Source organism: Nothobranchius furzeri, chromosome 14 (assembly GCF_043380555.1).
Source record: "Nothobranchius furzeri strain GRZ-AD chromosome 14, NfurGRZ-RIMD1, whole genome shotgun sequence".
In the NCBI taxonomy this organism is placed as follows: Eukaryota; Metazoa; Chordata; class Actinopteri; order Cyprinodontiformes; family Nothobranchiidae; genus Nothobranchius; species Nothobranchius furzeri.
In genome coordinates this window covers 2515803-2534979 of record NC_091754.1, presented here as the reverse complement: position 1 = coordinate 2534979, position 19177 = coordinate 2515803, and the positions used below count along the sequence as shown (strand labels likewise).

General features: G+C 44.6%; 1 protein-coding gene across 3 annotated transcripts in view; it reads left to right on the top strand.

Annotated features, from left to right (window-relative positions):
- adarb1b (adenosine deaminase RNA specific B1b) overlaps positions 1-14872 on the top strand; it is a 194333-nt gene extending 179461 nt beyond the window's left edge. For all 3 annotated transcript variants that reach the window (XM_015965522.3, XM_054746482.2, XM_054746483.2), the window contains 7 exons: positions 777-891; positions 3744-3912; positions 4015-4163; positions 5282-5450; positions 8088-8269; positions 10561-10739; positions 11438-14872. In XM_015965522.3, coding sequence (XP_015821008.1) covers positions 777-891; positions 3744-3912; positions 4015-4163; positions 5282-5450; positions 8088-8269; positions 10561-10739; positions 11438-11614 — 1140 coding nt within the window. In that variant the 3' untranslated portion in view covers positions 11615-14872. The remainder of the gene's footprint in view (positions 1-776; positions 892-3743; positions 3913-4014; positions 4164-5281; positions 5451-8087; positions 8270-10560; positions 10740-11437) is intronic.
- The last annotated feature ends 4305 nt before the right edge of the window (positions 14873-19177 follow it).

Genomic DNA, 19177 nt, shown 5'->3' with positions numbered 1-19177 from the left:
GAATAAAGCGCATCACATGCTCCTCCTCAGCCATGTTTGTTCTCTCTGAGGTCACGCTTGATCTTGAGAATTTGTAAAAGCGTTCCTGTTTGACCAGGGAATGTTCGGATGTGAAGGTGTTTGTTTGAAGTGTGTAATTTGAAACTCCTGCCATGAGATAGGGAAAACAGTGCAGGACGTAGTGAAGTGGACACTTTAAACACTGCCCAGGTGGTTACTATTTTGTGGTCTGACTTTGAGTGAGAGGCAATGTGCGACTAGTTTATTTCATTTGGGATAATTCAGTAGAAGTCTCTCTTGGTTTCTGTCGTTTTCAATCCCATTAGTGGTCCAAGAACAGCAGAAGCCTGGTTTTTGTTTGTTTCCCTTAAACGTTCAGCCGGAGATTTAAACTTTGTGAAGATCCAATGAGAACTTATTTCACATCTGGTGTTTGGGTTTATCTGTTTGTTGTTGCCGTGATTTACTGTCAGAAGGGAGATGCTACCCAGAACTGTCATGTCAGACTCTAGCATCCCTGTTAGGTAAACCTCAGCGGGTCATCCCCGTTTCACTTGTTGCTGTTGGGATGCTCGCTCGACAGGTAGATAGCGCTCGGGGGGAGGATAACATCAGACATGCTTTGTCAGCTGACATATCTGAGACAAGCTTTTGTTTGTGTGGCTATGTGCATGTCTTCCTGCTGTGTGTGTGTGTGTGTGTGTGTGTGTGTGTGTGTGTGTGTGTGTGTGTGTGTGTGTGTGTGTGTGTGTGTGTGTGTGTGTGTGTGTGTGTAGGTTCTGGCTGATGCCGTCTCTCGCCTGGTGGTGGATAAGTTCAGTGAGCTGACAGACAACTTCACATCCCCCCATGCGCGGCGAAAAGTCCTGGCAGGAGTTGTCATGACGACAGGTAACTTCGGGGGTGGGGGGGTTGATGGTTTTGTGTTTACAAAAAGGGATTTTAGTACCGTATTTTCTGGAGTATAAGTCGGTTTTTTTATGGTTTTATGTGTTTTTATTTCTTTATGTTCATTTCTGTTGTGCAGTGCTTTGTTTGGTCCTTGGCCATGTGAAGGCGCTATATAAATAAAGTTTAGCAGTAGTAGAAGTAGAAACCTGGAGCGGAGCCGGCCCGCAGCAGCGCGGTATACATAATTTGGTATTTAAGTCACTTTGGTATATAAGTAGCAGGACCAGCCAGACTATGAAAAAAAAAGTGCGACTTATAGTCCGGAAAATACGGTAAGTTCAAATTTTTTGTTTAAGGATTTAGAAGCAAAAGCCTTTAAAAATAAGTGTTTTTTGTCCATAGGAATATTTATAGTGCTCACATTTTGACTTTGTTGTGTTTTAGAATCTTTTTTTATCCCAATATTTACAAATTTATACAGTTTTTTATTTTTATTTATTTATTTTCTATTGAGCCATGGATGCCCACAAATAGGATTAGCTGTGGCTAAAGTGTCATATGATGAGTTGTTTTATTCTGAAATCCCAATTTTGTCATGATTATTTGTTATTTCTAACTATAGTTTTGTTGTTTGTTAAAGCATAAGCCTAAAATACAAAGAAAAGAGGCAATCATTAACAGTTAGCAGCCCAATGCTAACTTGTTAGCATGTTCCCACGTCTGGTAATTTACCTAATTATTTGATAGATCATCAGCTCTCTGTTAGGGTATGTTTACAAAATAAAGTAGAAAATTATCACCATGTAAACAAATCCTCCTTTTTAATGAATGCACATTAAAGCGATCAGCATCAGAGTGTGTCGCATCTTAAACGGTCGGGGTGGAAACAGTTCTCTGTTCGCAGTCTTTCTGTTAGATCTCATTTTATTCCCTTTTGCATTTAAACCCTATTTCTCTAATATGCTACATCCTCCTGTTACCCAGGCCTCATAGACAAAAACACATAAACAGAAAAATAAGCATTTTTATTGAAACCAACACAACTAACTAAAATAAAAATAAAACAGTCATTTGAAATAATAAGAGCAGTTTTAAGGTGACCAGGTTAAAATGAATCTGTAACACGTTTGATGCACAAGAATGCTTTTCCTTCATTATTGCTTTTATATATTTATTAAATATATGAATTAATTTTTGCATACCTGAGATTCATGTAGTCTCTGATGAATCTGCATCGTGTTTCTGCACAAACGGGCTGCTCCTTCTATCTAAACAGGTCTTTATGGTTAACGTAGGAACGTTGTTAACTGGAACATTGTGTTATTTTCTCTCCACACCGATCCTCGTTGTCTAAATCAGAACAGAGGGGTTTTTTTGGGCTCTAAAACTCTGTGTACTTTTTTTGTTCAGCTGCACAAACAGTTAAGTAAACGCTTGAGCCATTTGCTGTAAAGCACAGCGATGCATTTGGCAGCAGAGGAGATGAATATGTCTGCCAGGAGCTGGTGAACACCATCTACAGCAACGGGGGGGGACGATGTTAGCTGTACCGTTTAAAAGGTCTGAGCTGTCGTGGCTTCACGTGTGTTTAGTTTAAATTCTCGTCCAGCTTTTTTAACTTTAGTCTTTTGTAAACAATACAAATATGATGGTTTTCTCACTGGACATGTGTTAACCCTTTAACTTCCTCTTCAAGAGAAAAGCAAAGGAGATAATATGATGACATTCAGTTGATAATAATGGAAAGTAAATATATTTAAAGGTGTGGAACACTAAAAAAACATTTTTATTGATTATTTCTGAAAATAATCAGGCACGCTCAGGCAGAGCTATTCAATTCCGGGCCTGGAGGGCCGGTATCCAGCATGTTTTGGTCTTAACCCGGCTTCAACACGCCTGATTTCAGTTAGTAGGTGATTAACAAGCTTCTGAAGAGCCTGATGAGCTGCTGCAAAGGTGATTCAACCACAGAATCAAGTGTGTTGGACCAGAGAAACCACTAAAATGTGCTGGCTTGGAATTAAATAGCCCTGCTCTTAGGTTTTCATGCAGGCTGAACATTTACAATAGTCTCCTACACCTGTCTCCTGCATGGCTTCTGATAAAAACTCTAGGATTAGAAGATCCTGACACATCTACGTCAAACTGTCACTAACATTCATGGACTCACCCATCTTGACTCACGACGGGGAAGGCTGTTGTTGCTTTAACAACCAGGAAACAGCAGAGAACGTCTCGGCTAGTAGAAGCTAACCGTTAGCATTAGCAACTCCACCACACTCCTCCATTCTTGTGTTATTTGTGGTGATAAAACATCAACATTACAGAGTTAGTGGTAGAGTTGTGTTGCTGTTAGCCAATCAGAGGAGAGATGTCTAAATATCAGGAAATAAGACCGTGACACCTGTTGCCTGAAGCTCAGCTCTGATGTGGGTCATTTCTTGTTCCTGAAACACGCGCACCGGTGTTTTTTTCCCCAGAGTACGACTTACAAGGCATTCACTTCTGCTAGAGACCACTGCAGGTGTGTTCTTTAAATGAGTGAACTACACCTTTAATATTTCATTCAAACATCTCATTTGTTTATTTATTTATTACCTTTTTTTTATTTCAGTCAAATTCAGAGAGATTTGGGGACTAGCATGTTCTCTACCAAGCATCTCTCCTGCTGGGCTTTAAAGTGGATGAAAGAAGTGAAGTTTAATGAAAACCCTTGAAAGGGTTCCTAGTTATTTATTTATTTATTTATTTATTTATTTATTTATTTATACGGATAAAAATAATCAAACACCAGGAATGACTGATCTCATCATCCACACCAGTGCGTCTTATTTAGAGTTTCCCTCCAACAGGCACAGACGTGAAGGAAGCACAGGTCATTTGTGTTTCCACGGGAACCAAATGCATCAACGGTGAGTACATGAGCGACCGCGGCCTGGCCCTCAACGACTGCCATGCCGAGATCATCGCGCGACGCTCGCTCATCAGGTACCTCTACACTCAGCTGGAGTTCTTCCTCAGGTCAGTGGGAGGAGTCAGTAAACGTCATGCAAACAGAACTAGATATTTCTTTGCTGTTTTCGTTTTTTATTTTTCCGGTTGTTGTTGTTTTTTTTTTCCCAGCACTAAGGAAGACCACCAGAAGTCGATGTTTGTGCTGTGTGACAAGGGCGGCTACAGGTTAAAGGACAACGTTCAGTTCCACCTCTACATCAGCACCTCGCCCTGCGGAGACGCCAGGATCTTCTCTCCCCACGAAGCCGGCGTGGAAGGTGAGAACGCACGTCTCTCCTCCTCAGCCACGCCGGCGGGGTTTGAGTCGAGTCCCGTCTTTGCTCACGATTCGGCCTCAGCAGCAGCAGTTTATTTTTATTTAATTAAATGTGGAGGCTTTCCTCTTAGGCTTGGTTTCATTAAATTAGAATTTTACTCCACTGTCCAAACACGCATTACGGACACGTTTAAACAAGGCGGGGGTAATTAGAGTGTTTTGTCATCCTCTGTCTTCCTCTATCAGTCGCCGTCCTCCCCAGCTCACCCGCTCTGTCTGTCTGATTAACCTCCTCTCGCTGCTGCCAGCCTGCCTCCTGCTGCACACGGCTGGCTGAATGGAAAACAGCCACATTCAATTAGTCACTGAATAGATGGCGCCTGCTGGTGGAACATCAGAAAGCTCTGATAACATAATGTGGGAGCCATTTTTTTGTTTGTTTTCTTCGTTTGGAATCACGGGCTGTCAGTAAACACTCCCGTTCAGCTTCCGGTGTAAACGTTTCCCCTCCTCTGGATTCACAAAGAAGTAAAGTCAAATGTTGTGTTATTCTCCTAGAATATCAGAAAAATCCCTCCAGTTGTGATTCAGACTGATGGGATGAAGACGCGCGTGTGTGTGTGTGTGTGTGTGGTGAAAAACATTTGTGTATCTATTATATTCAACTGGACTGGAACTTTATTGATTTTAACGACTTTTATCACAGATGGTTAAATAGTTCAAGTTTCTCCTACTTTTCATAATGAAGGGTGGTTATGAAAAAGTTTGTTTTTTATAACATTTTGACTCTTTCCCAACTTTTTCTTTCATGTTTTGTAGAAAACTTATTTAAAATGTGCATTTATTAAAACTAAAAATGAGATTTCTCCTCTTCAGCTGTCTGTTTCAACATTTCAGTGCAACTCGAGGCTGAAAGGATTACAGAATAATTGGATTCTGTTTTCATTTCAGTCCTACGTAACAACTCGGCTTTCCGAAACAGAATCCTGGAAGTTTCTGTGCTGATTTTAGACGATTTCAGGACAAGATTTCATCAGTTTGACAAGTTTTTAAACCAGTCGGATGCATTAGTGTGATAATTGAATGTTTATTTTAAAGTTTTCTTCTTTTTCTGCTCAGATCAAGGAGACAGACATCCGAACCGCAAAGCCAGAGGCCAGCTGAGGACAAAAATCGAGTCGGGGGAGGGGACGATCCCCGTGAGGTCCAGCAACACCATCCAGACGTGGGACGGCGTGCTGCAAGGAGAGAGGCTGCTCACCATGTCCTGCAGTGACAAGATAGCGAGGTAACAAAAACGTTCATACATAACATATATTTTTATTTATTTAAAATATTTGCATTAAAGACCGCTTTCAGAATCCCACGCCTTCATAATCAACTGCGTGGCGCCCCGTCTTTCCTCTGGGAATTTCAGGATGGAATGATGAGAGCTTTGTCCCGGGAAGCTTTTGTGTCTTTCTGGCGGATCATGGCATCTTTAGTCTCCGTCCGTGTTCAAGGCAACATCGCTCTTCCCGTTTGATGGATTGGAAAACTTCTCCATGACTGATCTCGCTCGCTCAGTTCTCCGGCCAGGATAAATACCTGCCTGAACGCTCGGAGTGATTAAACGTTCAGTCAGGAGCGTGTTGTTTTCTGGGTGTGCTGGTGTCATTTTGTCTTTTCAGAGCCCAGTTCTGTCTCTCTGAGTGGATTTTACTTACGGGGCTCCGAGTGAACCTTAACGACGTCGATATGAACGAGCCATTTTCTGTTATCGTGGCTCATTAGCAATCCAGCTCTAATGGATCTCCGTACCCTGTTCTCTTCCTTTAAGAGCTGATCAGCTGGGCTTTCTGACTTATTCTGTGTGTGTGTGGGGGGGGGGGGGGGGGGGCAAGGCTTTATATCAGATGGGGGAGAAAAAGCAGCTCTCAAACATACAGGGAGGTTTGACAGGATCAAAATTGAATGCCTCTGAAAACATAACTCAAATGAGCATTCTGGTCTGTTTGTGGTTCTTCGTGTTGACTGTGTGTCCTTCAGAAGGTGTTCAGGTGTGTTTGTGTCACCATGTTGTTGTGATAAAACTGTGTGTGTGTGTGTGTGTGTGTGTGTGTGTGTGTGCGTGCGTGCGTGCGTGCGTGCGTGCGTGTGAGAATAATATGGAGCTATTTGACTGTGCTGAATCTGTGCTTTACCGCCTGCAGCTATGAAGTTAAAGATTTCATTTCTCCTTCCTCCACTTTCTCGCTCACTTTCTGTATCGAGTTTGAAAAGGACTTTGCAAAGTGCAGCAGTTTTTACGTACATATTATTTTTTCCTGTGATTTCTTATTGCTTCCTTTATTAATGTTGAAACTGTCAAATAAATAAAAGATTAAATCAGATTATTTTATTCCACATGGCTAGCAAATCAATTTCCCTCTGGGATTAATAAATTATTTTTGAATGAATTGAATTGAAATTATTTTTGATGAGCATTTTTCTTAATAAATACAAATGCTAATAGATTTATCTCTTGTGTTGCCAAGTTTCCACTTTTTTAAATCAAGACTGGACCCAATCTAGATTTTGTTTCAAATGATACCTCTAAAGGTAGGATTATAGTTCTAAAAAAGCTGTTAGAGCATGCTAACTTTAAAAAAATACACAATTGAAGGGTTCAGTCATTCCTCCAGAATACTGAAACGCACAATGCTTTTTACCGAAGGTTGTTTTGCTCTTCAACACTTCATTGGCTCCTTTTCTGCCATAATTCCTAGCGTACAGCATCTACTTAACTGTATAGCAATTTAGGTTGCTAGCTAATATAGTGTGGTGTTTTTATGGTGGAAAACAAGGCAGTTTTTGTGTGTGTGCGTGCGTGTCTGTGTGTGAAGTCAAGAATGTGTGTGTGCATGTGTGTCTTGTGTGTTTTGTGTATGTTTATTCACAGCAGCTCAGCACCACCAACAATCTATGGAAAATCCCAACATGCTCACACACTCTTTGCTCTACCAGCAGAGGACAGGCTGCGCTCTCAGACAGCAGGTCCGTCACCCAAACATTTCCGAACAAGATCAGAGCCAGACTCAACAGAATATTCCTTCTGTAACAGTCGGCAGCCCAGCTCTGGCTTCACTTCCTGTTCAGCTGCTCCAAGCCAATAACATGTGATTCACGCACTGAGATGGGTATGGAGGGTTGTCAGAGGACAATTTAATAGCTGGTTAAGAATGGGATGTTCATAATGATTGGATGAGTTGATTCCAGGATTGTATGTTTCAGAGGTGATTGTGAATTTTTGACAAATGAATGGGTTCCTGTCATGGATTTCATCAATATGTTTATCAATAACCCATTTCCTATAGTGAAGATAGAAGGAGACAATGAGCAGACAAGTCAAACGGTTATAACTGTGGCAAAATGCCCCGAACATCTGACCACAGAGTTTATTTATACCAAGAGATAAAAGAGCGAGAGATGGGAGTGAGAGAGAGATTGTGTGTGTGTGTGTGTGTGTGTGTGAGTGTGTGTGTGTGTGTGTGTGTGTGTGTGTGTGTGTGTGTGTGTGTGTGTGTGTGTGTGTGTGTGTGTGTGTGTGTGTGTGTGTGTGTGTGTGTGTGTGTGTGTGTGTACGTGTGTGTGTGTGTGTGATGCAGAGAGACATAGAGCAGTACATTTACATTCAGTTGGTTGAGTCCATGATCAAGAATTAATAAACGTACAATTTTCCATAACAATTCCTTTCAGTATCTGAAGAGCATTTCAAGTCATTTAGGAAAAACATCTCCTAATGCACCTTTAAAGAATTACAGCTTAAAAATAAATTAATGAAAACCCAATCTTCTGTACTTCAGACATGTGTTTATTATATCGCACTATATCCTGTTTGAGCCAAATGAGCACACAGCTGTTGCTTTAATTATTCCCAGCTGAAGTCCACGCTCCGTCTCTGCAGGTGGAACGTGGTGGGCATCCAGGGCTCTTTGATGAGCTACTTCACCGAGCCCATCTACTTCTCCAGCATCATTCTCGGCAGCCTCTACCACGCCAACCACCTCTCCAGGGCCATGTACCAGCGCATCGCAGACATCGAGGACCTGCCCCAGCAGTTCACCCTCAACAGGCCTCTGCTAAGCGGTGAGAGCAGGATCCCAGATGACACGGAGACGTGGTTTTGTTTTGTTTTTGTTTTGTTTTTATGATCATCTGCAGATAAACCATGCTATGTCACCCTTTCAAAGCTGTCCTAATATCAGGGAGGAAGATTTTAATTCAAACATATTTACTCACCCACCGGTCAGCGCTGCAGGAAGGAAGGACGGGAGAGCTTCTCCTCCTTTGATCTGAGATGACATTCACCTGCTTGCTGTGGAATTTGAGTAGCTTTATCATCTTGTGTAAATTCTCCGCAGTGGCCTGACCTTTTAAAAAGGCCATATGGACCAGAGCTAATGCTGTGCTGCTTTTTTAAAACATTCTATTTATAAGTTTAGAACCTTTTCTGTGGTCTTCCTCGTGCCACAACTATTATTATTCATTTACACCTGGCACTGATGCAAACTTCCCTCTGAGGAGGAATCTTCTTTTTGTTTGTAAATCACAAACTTTGGTCGGTTTTGGTTCAGGACGGTCGTGGGCATCGTCTGCGCGCGCGCACACACACACACACACACGCCGCGGGTGCTCTGTAAGTGACGGGTAGAGGAGATAATAGTCGGGGGTTATTAACCTTTTCCGCTTTAGAGGGTTTTTAGCGGTGAAGGGCTGTGGCCTCAGAGCCGTGAGGATTTCATCCCTCGTAAATCATTTTCTGCCACCAGTGCTGCCAAATGGAACCAGGGAGCTTAATACACTCTCACACACAAACACAAAAAGAGCAGGACGCTGGGATTTATGGCATCTATATATCTCCCTTTTATGTTTGAGGTACAGCGGAGGCCAAAGCCCCGTCGTGTTCTGGAGGAGTTCAAGCTCCGTCCTCGGAGTCTTTCATGAGGGTGGCTCCATTTCTCTCCACCACGTCAGATCAAATAATGAGAAGGGAAAGAAGTGTTGGTGAAAGATGATGAGGGAGGATCTGCCTGTAGGCGAGGGGTCCTAGAGGGCCGGTATCCAACATGTTTTAGTGGTTTCTCTGCTCTAACACACTTGATTCAGTGGTTGAGTCGCCTGTGCAGCAGCTCATCAGGCTCTGCAGAAGCCTGTTAATCATTAACCTGTTGGATACCGGCCCTCCAGGACCAGGACTGGGCACCCCTTCTCTAGACGGAGTTGATACTTCATGCAGGAAGGAGTTGGGAGTCTTGGAATGGTGTGACCACCAGAAGAAGGAACCATAACAAGCTAAAAGTGGGTTTGATTACAAAAGTAGAAATCTAATTACAGATTTTCCTCAGGGCCACATAAAACCATGTATACCATATACACACACAAACATATTTAGTTGAGGTTTATTTTTGCCATGCGTGTTCTCATTATTGTCGTTTTCCTTTTCTATCGCCTCCGTTGGCCCAGCAGATAATCTGTCTTGCTATGAATTCAATGACGTTAAAGGTGCAAAATGTAAGAATGAAGAATGACATCTTGTGGGCAAATTTTGTTACTGCAGCTCATTTTTCTAAACAAAAACTTACATTCTCACTGCCGTTCTGTGAGTTTCGTGCCTGTTGCCAGTTACAGATCAGCGCCAGAAGATTCTAGATAACAATCAAAGACGAGTCATACACAACGAGTTGATAAGTAGATAGACGCATTGTCATATCTGGTGTTGGCACGCTTGGGTGTTTGGGAGCACTTACTACGCTTAATACGGTAGTTTGCCTCCAGCATTAGAGGAAGTGCATGTGGCAGACATTTCACTGTAACATTGAGTTGTTGGTAAATGAAAAAGTAGCTTGAGATATTTTTAGATATTTGCTTCTAATTCACCGTTAGCATTTTAAGCTCAACATTAGCCTCTGCCCTGCTTCACCTGATAATAGAGTAAAACAAAAAGATGCCGTGGATTCTTAGGGGTACTAGAAATAACTTCCGGGTCGCTCCTGTGGCTGGCTTTGGCTCTTTAAACGACTCTGGAGCTTATTGCCGGTGTTGAATACAAATTTTAGCAATGTTGCGTTAGCCCGGCGCAGACTGATTGTAAATTGTGACTACGTCCCTCTTTTGTTTTTTTATGAGAAAAACGGCAACCCCCCCACCCACCCCCCACCCCCCCAGCCAGCTGAGAAGGAGATCTGTTTCAGTTTATCCGTCCTTCCAGCCTGATCGAAACACAACTGTTTAGTGATTATTTAACTGTAAAATTCTTACATATTGCTCCTTTAACTACGCGGCATAGACCATCTTTCCTTATGGACCGTCGGAGCAGGACCGTTTTAGAGGAAGCTTTCAGGTCGTTATTTTACCTTCCTGCTTTGTTGGGCTTTCAGGGATCAGCAATGCTGAGGCCAGGCAGCCGGGCAAGGCACCAAACTTCAGCGTGAACTGGACGGTGGGCGACCAGGCCCTGGAGGTGATCAACGCCACCACAGGCAAGGACGACATGGGCCGGGCTTCGCGGCTCTGCAAGCACGCCCTCTACAGCCGCTGGGTGCGCCTGCACTCCAAGGTAAAGGCAGGCTGAAACAATGGATTTTATGGTTTGATTTTCAGGCTCAGAGTGCAGCAGAATAAAAGTGAGGTGTGTGTTTTCACTGCGATTCTTAAAGATTTAGCGTAGTATTTTTAAAGAAATCTAAACCTGGTTTGGTTCAAATGGATTACCCAGCTTTCCATGTAATAGACGTGCCTTCACTGCGACTTCAGTGGTGCGCTGCCTTCCTACCTAAAATGTTCCACGCATTTGGTTCTACGAGATTTGGCAATCATACAAGATCACACGTGATTTTGCCATTTCTCGCGATAACAAGTGGGAGAAAGATGGCAGCCGGTCTGTGGTTTATTTCCTGTTCTTTTCCTCAGCCGTGGAGCCGTCAAAGGCGATGACATATTCTCTCTTTTAGCTGAGCAACAGGAAATCTGTACAGGTCTTTTATTTTGAAAGATGTTTTATGCTGCTCTCGTGTTTGATTTTCTGTCCGGGCAGAGCTGAACGGCGGAGCTCGACATGTTTGGAAATGTTGTGTGTAAAAAAGCTGTGACACACACTTCTGAGACGCCCGGTGGAAACACCAACTTGAACGGATGCTAATTGCTGCGTGTTGCACTTGGAGGGCACTATGTGCTGCTACGCATCCGGTGGGAAGCCGGTGTTATTTTCACTCAGTGATTGATACTGGCTCTGTTTTCCACTCCTCTCCTCCTCAGTTGTCCTCCATCCTGCGGATTAAAGCTATGAAGCCCAGCTCGTACCACGAAGCCAAGCAGGCGGCCTTAGAGTACCACTCCGCCAAGAAGGCGCTCATCAAAGCCTTCCACAAGGCCGGCCTTGGGGCTTGGGTCAAAAAGCCCATCGAGCAGGACCAGTTCACCCTCAGTTCCTGAGGAAGTCCTGCACCGCCCTCCGCAACCCCAGCCAGCTTCAGGTTCTCAAACTTCTCATCGTTTTCATTCCTCAGAGGACCTCAGCCTCATGTCTTATTGGTTTTTACCGGATGGTGTTTTCCGTCTAAAAGTTTTCTGTTTTCCAACTAGATTCATGTTTGTCTGATTTCATTGCTCTTTTAAAACCATTGAATTGTTTTATTTTTCCCAGAGAACTCCCGTTCCTGGTACTGTAGCCGTGGTAGATGAGATTATGAAGTTTTTATAAAGTGTAACTAAGTTAGCATAAAGTTTATTTTAGATACAGGGTCATTTTTCGACAAAAACCAGTGTATTTGGACCTAAAGCAAGAAAAATTGAACTATACTTACTAAAATTAAAGTGACAGTGTGTAGTTTCCTGGCGATAGGGGCAGTACTGCCTAAATCATTGCAAGCCAGCGGTATTTGTATGTTCGAGTGACAACGTTACCAACAAATGGCCATAAAGACCAAACATCTCTGAGTATCGTAGCGCTATTTGTTTTTTAATTGAATAAACTGTAAGACAGAATTACCTCCAGCATATCGCTGTGGTTGTCTGCTAGTTTAAAAACGTTGCGGTAAATGTTTCCAGTTGAGCACAAAGCATGCGGCCTCAGTCCGTGGAGAGAATGCCATGCCGATGCTAGTTTTCTGGCGGTGTAGGTACCGAATCGGCTCGAGGTCCTGCGCCTGTCGATGACGTCAAACTACAAGGACTACAATCGCAAGTTTGTCCGGACCGCTCAAAATCTTCTGTGTCAACGTGCTAACGTAACTTGTACGAATGTGGTAACGTCACTTCCACAAGTCATACGTCCAGCCAGTCATCTAGTGTGACATCATCGACGTCTAATATGGCGTCCCCCAGAGACTTAGACCCGTGCCCGTGTAGATTTTTATGGTTATATGTTACGAAGCTGCCAATACTTTCCAAAGACTGCGTAATTTTATTAATTTTCAACTTTTTGTTGGATATTTCCTGAGATTAACGGTAGAAACTACACATTGTCACTTTAACAGTGATTTTTATCTTAATGACACTTAAATGTTCAGGTTGTAGAATTTAGTAGAGAAAGGTGAGACTAGGGTGGCTCTAACATATGTTACCTGGTATTAAAGGTGAAAATAAAACATGGCCACCCTGTTTGATTCACTGACTGGAACGACAATCTGAGAGTTTAGTTTGTTTTTTTGGTTTTGTTTCCATGTCTTTGTTGGTTTATTCAGGCTTTTGTCCTCAGTTTTCCCATCATTTCATACTTGAAGAGTGGGGGAGGGCACGCGGACTCCCTCTCCCCTTCGCCTGGGTCTCGGGACGAGCTTCAGGAGACGCTGCACGTTGTAACTTCTTCCTTGGCTTTAAGCCATGGCTTTGCATGGGAACTGAACTGAGAGGCTTGCGGAGCAGAAAACGTGTGATGGAGGACTCCCTGCGTCCATCAGCGAATGATTTTTTTTTATGAATGCCAGCAACTTTTCTCCACAGGCAGCTTTGAATATTTGTCTCTGTTTTCTAGATTTCTGGGGTTGAAGGGACGCGTTTCCTTTGGTTTGTTCTGATTTTTCCCCCTTTAAAAATGATTTAAGTGGGTAAAACTGCAGTGAAAATTCAACAAACCTCTCGGCCGTTTAATAGATGTCCTGTGGCGACGCGCGCGCACACACACACACTAGATGTCCTGTGGCGATGCGCACACACACACTAGACTCACTAAAGGCCACACTAAGCCAGTCTCGTGGCTGCGATGCAAACACGTTTCAAATCTCCAGACTTCCACAGACGGTGAAGTCATATGCAGCCCCTGCATGAACAGATGTTGTATGCTAATACCTGATGCCAGTAGTTTACAACCAAATGTACAGGATCACAGTGATGTTCATCCTCCTGCTAAATGCACTCATGTTGTAAACAGATCAGCGAGGACACATTACCAAGCAAATGCAGCTGTAGGAAAAACATGTTGTGCTCAGGTGTCTTTCAGCATACTCTGTTCAATTTTCACCAAAGATGATGTCCATGTGTGTTCCTACCCGAGTATTTTCTAATGTCTCATGCGTTTCTTTGTCCTTTTTGCCATCAGCCCTTTACCGTCGGTTTTTGTAAATCTACAAAATGTTTTGTACAAAAAAACGATGCACTCTGTTCCTCAACGGGGGAAACTGAATCGTCAAGCTTCTTAGTGCAACCGTAGCCGTCAGTGACCTTGTGTTTATTGTGAACTTGCGATCATAACTGCTGCAGCATAGTAGTTCTGTGTAAATAACAAAAATGGCCGTTTTTCTTCCTCGTGAATCAAAAACAATCCTGAAACTTTCCTCTGTTGGTGGGAATGTAAAGGTGTTCTTGTTCGTTCGTGTGTGTTCGTGGTTCTGTGAGACTCACGGAGCGCCGTGACAATATGGCACTAACTCTGCCGGGGTTAACCTGCTTCATCCCCATTGTAGCCACACACACACACACACACACACACACACACACACAGAGAAAAAGCACTGTTAGTGCCTCCTCCTCCTCCACCAGCTGGCACTTGATGTCATTTACTGGATGTAACTTTTTTCACATCTAGTTTTTCGAGTCCGAATATCCAAAACATTAGCTTTGAAATTTGGTGTTTAAGGAAAGAACGGCTGTCCTTGTGCCGACCTGCTAATGGATCCCCGCTGAGGTCAGAAGCAATACTCCAGATCACTGCTTTAACGTTCTCCCATCATGAACAGCATTCCCTCTCTGCTCCTTCGTGGTTTTATTTCCCAACAAAGCTGTCTGAGGGTTATTTTGTTTTGAGTATTCCTGTAAGGATTGCCTGCTTCTAGAGTTTTTGACTGCTCTAAAGATGTCAAACGATGTCATGATTTAAAAGAAATGTTTCCGTTCACGGTGTGGATGGATGGGACTTCGTCAGGAACTGAACTGCTTAACTTTTGGTGAAACTTTGATGATGGTCAGTGCAACTAATCCTCCCTCACGGTGCCGTTCCATCCAGGATGGTTCTGGTGGTTCTTTTTAAGCCCAGATTTGGTGGATTTGGCTTATTCTGGGTCTGCTGTTTCCTCACCGTTGTCCAGTGTGTGAAAAACCACCAACCTCCCTAAAAAAATAACACAACCTTGCATGTTCAACAGACACCGAAGCTGCACCTAGCATGAAGACAAACCTTTAAAGGACGATGTAGAAAAATAACGGTTATAGATATATAAAATCAAGAAAAAAATCAATAAAAGAGTTCTTAGTTTACTTTTGATCTGTGGTTGGGATTCTTTTTTGTGTTTGTGACTTCATTTCTCTGTTTGTGACATTTTAAATGGGGATCACTGCAGCTTTATCTGGTTGAACCAACACTGAGCAGTTTCCCTTGGGGCAACGGTGACACGGGAGTTGAGCGATCGCCCGTAATCGGAAGGTTGCAGGTTCGAGCCCCGCTCTGTCGCTGTTGTGTCCTTGGGCAAGATATTTAGCCCACCTTGCCTGCTGGTGGTGGTCCGAGGGACCGGTGGCGCCTGTGTTCGGCAGACTCGCCTCTGTCGGTGCGCCCCAGGGCAGCTGTGGCTACAATGCAGTTCATCACCACCAGGGTGTGAATTGGTGAATGACTGATTGTGTTGTAAAGCACCTTGGGGGGGTTCTGGACGCCAGAAGGCGCTACATCAAATACAGACCATTTTCCTGCTCCTCTGCCCTACTGGTTGAAAGTGAAATTACAACTGTCGTGAACTGTAGCTAGCGCTAATAAAGGGCTAACACCAACATGAGCCAACTAATATTAAAATAAACCACAAAGTAAAAAATAACAAAAAGTCCAGTTGCAACATAGCCAGGTCACCATCACTCTGTAATTGTGTAGCCTGCTTTAGCTCCCGCAGGCTAGCGTAGGCCGCACCGATGTTCACTCTGGGTTTAGCTCCTTGCTTCACCTCCAAATACATTACTCTCTTACCTTTACTTCCAGGCTCCACCATGATGAATGATGAATGAATGACCCGCACTTGTATAGCGCCTCTCAGAGTGAGGACTCCAAAGCACTTTACACTACAGTGTATCATTCATCCATTCACACACTGATGGTGATGAGCTACGATGTAGCCACAGCTGCCCTGGGGCGCACTGACAGAGGCGAGGCTGCCGACTCCAGGCACCACCGGTCCCTCCGGTGTCATAAGCACACACATAAGTGTCTTGCCCAAGGACACAACAGCAGAATTCTCTGGAGCCGGGATCGAACCTGTGACTTTCCAATTACTAGACAACCCGCTCAACCTGTTGAGCTACTGCTGCCCCAACAATGATGCCAACAACGATCGACGATCTGAAAAAGCTAATTGCCAGCCTTTATATTAGCCACCAGCACAGTAAACAGCTGACAGCAGCAAAGCAGGTAGAGACCTTCCACTAGTGTACCTACCTGATCTACAAACGTCTTAAGTCCAGTTTCTGGTCACCAGAGGGCTACAGAGTGATGTCCATTGTGAAGTTACTCAAAAACCACTGAAACCAGTTTGAAGGCAATAGCTTAAGGCAGGGGTATTCAACTCTGGGCCTGGAGGGCCGGTGTCCGGCAGGTTATAGTGACTCAGTGGTTGAGTCACCAGCAGGTGACCGGCAGGCTCTGCAGAAGCCTGTTGATCACCTGCTGATTGAAGTCAGGTGTGTTGAAGCAGAGGCCTGGAACTGAACACCCCTGGCTTAAGGTGTTGACAAAACTATATTTAAAATGCTGGAGCATTCTCAGTATAGTGAAGTAAGCTTTCCCTCCTACATACGCTAACGCCTGGTCTAAACCTAGCCAAGAGTTTAGCCTTTGGAAGAGGTTGAAGACTTTGTCAAAATAAAATATTTTTTACAATCATTTGGTTTTTGTGAGCAGTGTGGTATTTATTGATAATCATTTGGAAATGAATTAGAATAGCTAATGTATGTAAAAGTTGCTTCACAAACGTTTTCACTGCCATCAGTATGACATCACACGGGTTTCTCAGCAGAAATACTAAATGAACCAAAAATATACATTTCACTGCTGCTGGTGATCTTCGGACAAATGCACAGTTGTGTGAAACAACTGCATGAAACACTGAGATTTAGCTGAATGGAGCTGTTTTATTACGATCAGACTAGCTGTTAGCTCATCAATCCTGAAAGACGTCTATCATTCGCTGTGGCTGCGCTGCTCAGGAAGCGATCGAACAGGTAAGATAGCAGTTTTACACAGAAACACACTTCTAAAGGCCACAACAAATGTTTCTGTTAAAAATTATGTTGAGTTTTGTTTTTATTTAATTCTTTTCTATTTTAAGTGTTAAATACTCGACTTTTATGAGCGATACAGGAAGATTAACTTAAAGACGCCTTTAATCAAGAGACGTCGTCGTCTTCCTCCGCTTATCCGGGTCGCGGGGGCAGCATCCCAACTAGGGAGCTCCAGACCGTCCTCTCCCCGGCCACCTCCACCAGCTCCTCCGGCAGGACCCCAAGGCGTTCCCGGACCAGATTGGAGATGTAACCTCTCCAACGTGTCCTGGGTCGACCCGGGGGCCTCCTGCTGGCAGGACATGCCCGAAACACCTCCCCAGGGAGGCGTCCAGGAGGCATCCTGACCAGATGCCCAAACCACCTCAACTGACTCCTTTCGATCCGGAGGAGCAGCAGTTCTACTCAGAGTCCCTCCCGAATGTCCCAGCTCCTCACCCTATCTCTAAGGCTGAGCCCGGCCACCCTACGGAGGAAACTCATTTCGGCCGCTTGTATCTGCGATCTCGTTCTTTCGGTCGTTACCCAAAGCCCATGACCATAGGTGAGGATTGGGACGTAGATCGACCGGTAAATCGAGAGCCTGGCTTTCTGGCTCAGCTCCCTCTTCCCCACGACAGATCGGCTCAGCGTCCGCATCACTGCAGACGCCGAACCAATCCGCCTGTCGATCTCCCGATCCCTCCTACCCTCACTCGTGAACAAGACCCCGAGATACTTAAACTCCTCCACTTGAGGTAGGACCTCTCCCCCGACCCGGAGGTGGCAAGTCACCCTTTCCCGGTCGAGAACCATGGTCTCAGATTTGGAGGTGCTGATCCTCATCCCAGCCGCTTCACATTCGGCCGCGAACCTACCCAGCAAGAGCTGAAGGTCAGAGCTGGATGAAGCTAGGAGGACCACATCATCCGCAAAAAGCAGAGACGAGATTCTCCTGCCACCAAACTCGACACACTCCACACCACGGCTGCGTCTAGAAATTCTGTCCATAAAAGTGATGAACAGAACCGGTGACAAAGGGCAGCCCTGGCGGAGTCCAACCCTCACTGGGAACAGGTCCGACTTACTACCGGCTATGCGGACCAAACTCACGCTCCTCTGGTAAAGGGACTGAATGGCCCTTAACAGAAAGCCACCCACCCCATACTCCTGGAGCGTCCCCCACAGGGTGCCCCTGGGGACACGGTCATAAGCCTTCTCCAAATCCACAAAGCACATGTGGATTGGTTGGGCAAACTCCCATGCCCCCTCCATCACCCTTGCAAGGGTATAGAGCTGGTCCACAGTTCCACGGCCAGGACGAAAACCGCATTGCTCCTCCTCTATCTGAGATTCAACTATCGATCGGACCCTCCTCTCCAGTACCTTGGCGTAGACCTTTCCAGGGAGGCTGAGGAGTGTGATCCCCCTATAGTTGGAACACACCCTCAGGTCACCCTTCTTAAAGATGGGGACCACCACCCTGGTCTGCCTCTCCACAGGAACTGCCCCCGATGACCACGCAATGTTGCAGAGACGTGTCAACCATGACAGCCCTACAACATCCATAGCCTTGAGATACCCAGGACGAACCTCATCCGCCCCCGGGGCTCCGCCGCTGTGTAGTTGTTTGACTACCTCAGCAACTTCTGCCCCCGAGATCGGACAGTCCATCCCCAGGTCTCCCGGCTCTGGTTCCTCCTCAGAATGCGCGTAGGTGGGATTGAGGAGCTCCTCAAAGTATTCCTTCCACCGTCCGACTATAGCCCCAGTTGACGTCAGCAGCTCCCCATCCCCACTGTAGACAGTGAGTTGCTGCCTTCCTCTCCTGAGGCGCCGGACAGTTTGCCAGAATCAAGAGAAGTATTTTAAATAACAATGCAAATGCAAGTGATTTATTTTCCTTTAAAAAGTGAATTTTCTGAACTTTCTGGCTTTTGTTGGACATAAATATTGTTTCTAAAGCTCCCCTCTACCTTACTAGAAAACCTTTAAGCTGAGTTAGCCATGCGTGAAACGGGGACGTCACCCTCCCAATGTTAACACTCCTTCCGTTGAGCAAAGGTGCTTTTGATGCACACTTTCACTATTATTTTCATTATTAGAGAACAAAAGTAAAACATGTCCTGATTCTGGCATTTACTGTTGAATTTATTATTTATTTATTTTGTTATTTAATCATTGGTGGAGTTGCTCGTTTTGCTGCCTGGTGGGACTTTTTTTTGCACACACACATTGTAAATGTGTTTGGTGTCAATCAGACTCGAGGTGAGGCTGGATTAGTCCGACCGCGGCGTCTCGTGCATTTTACTGCTGGGT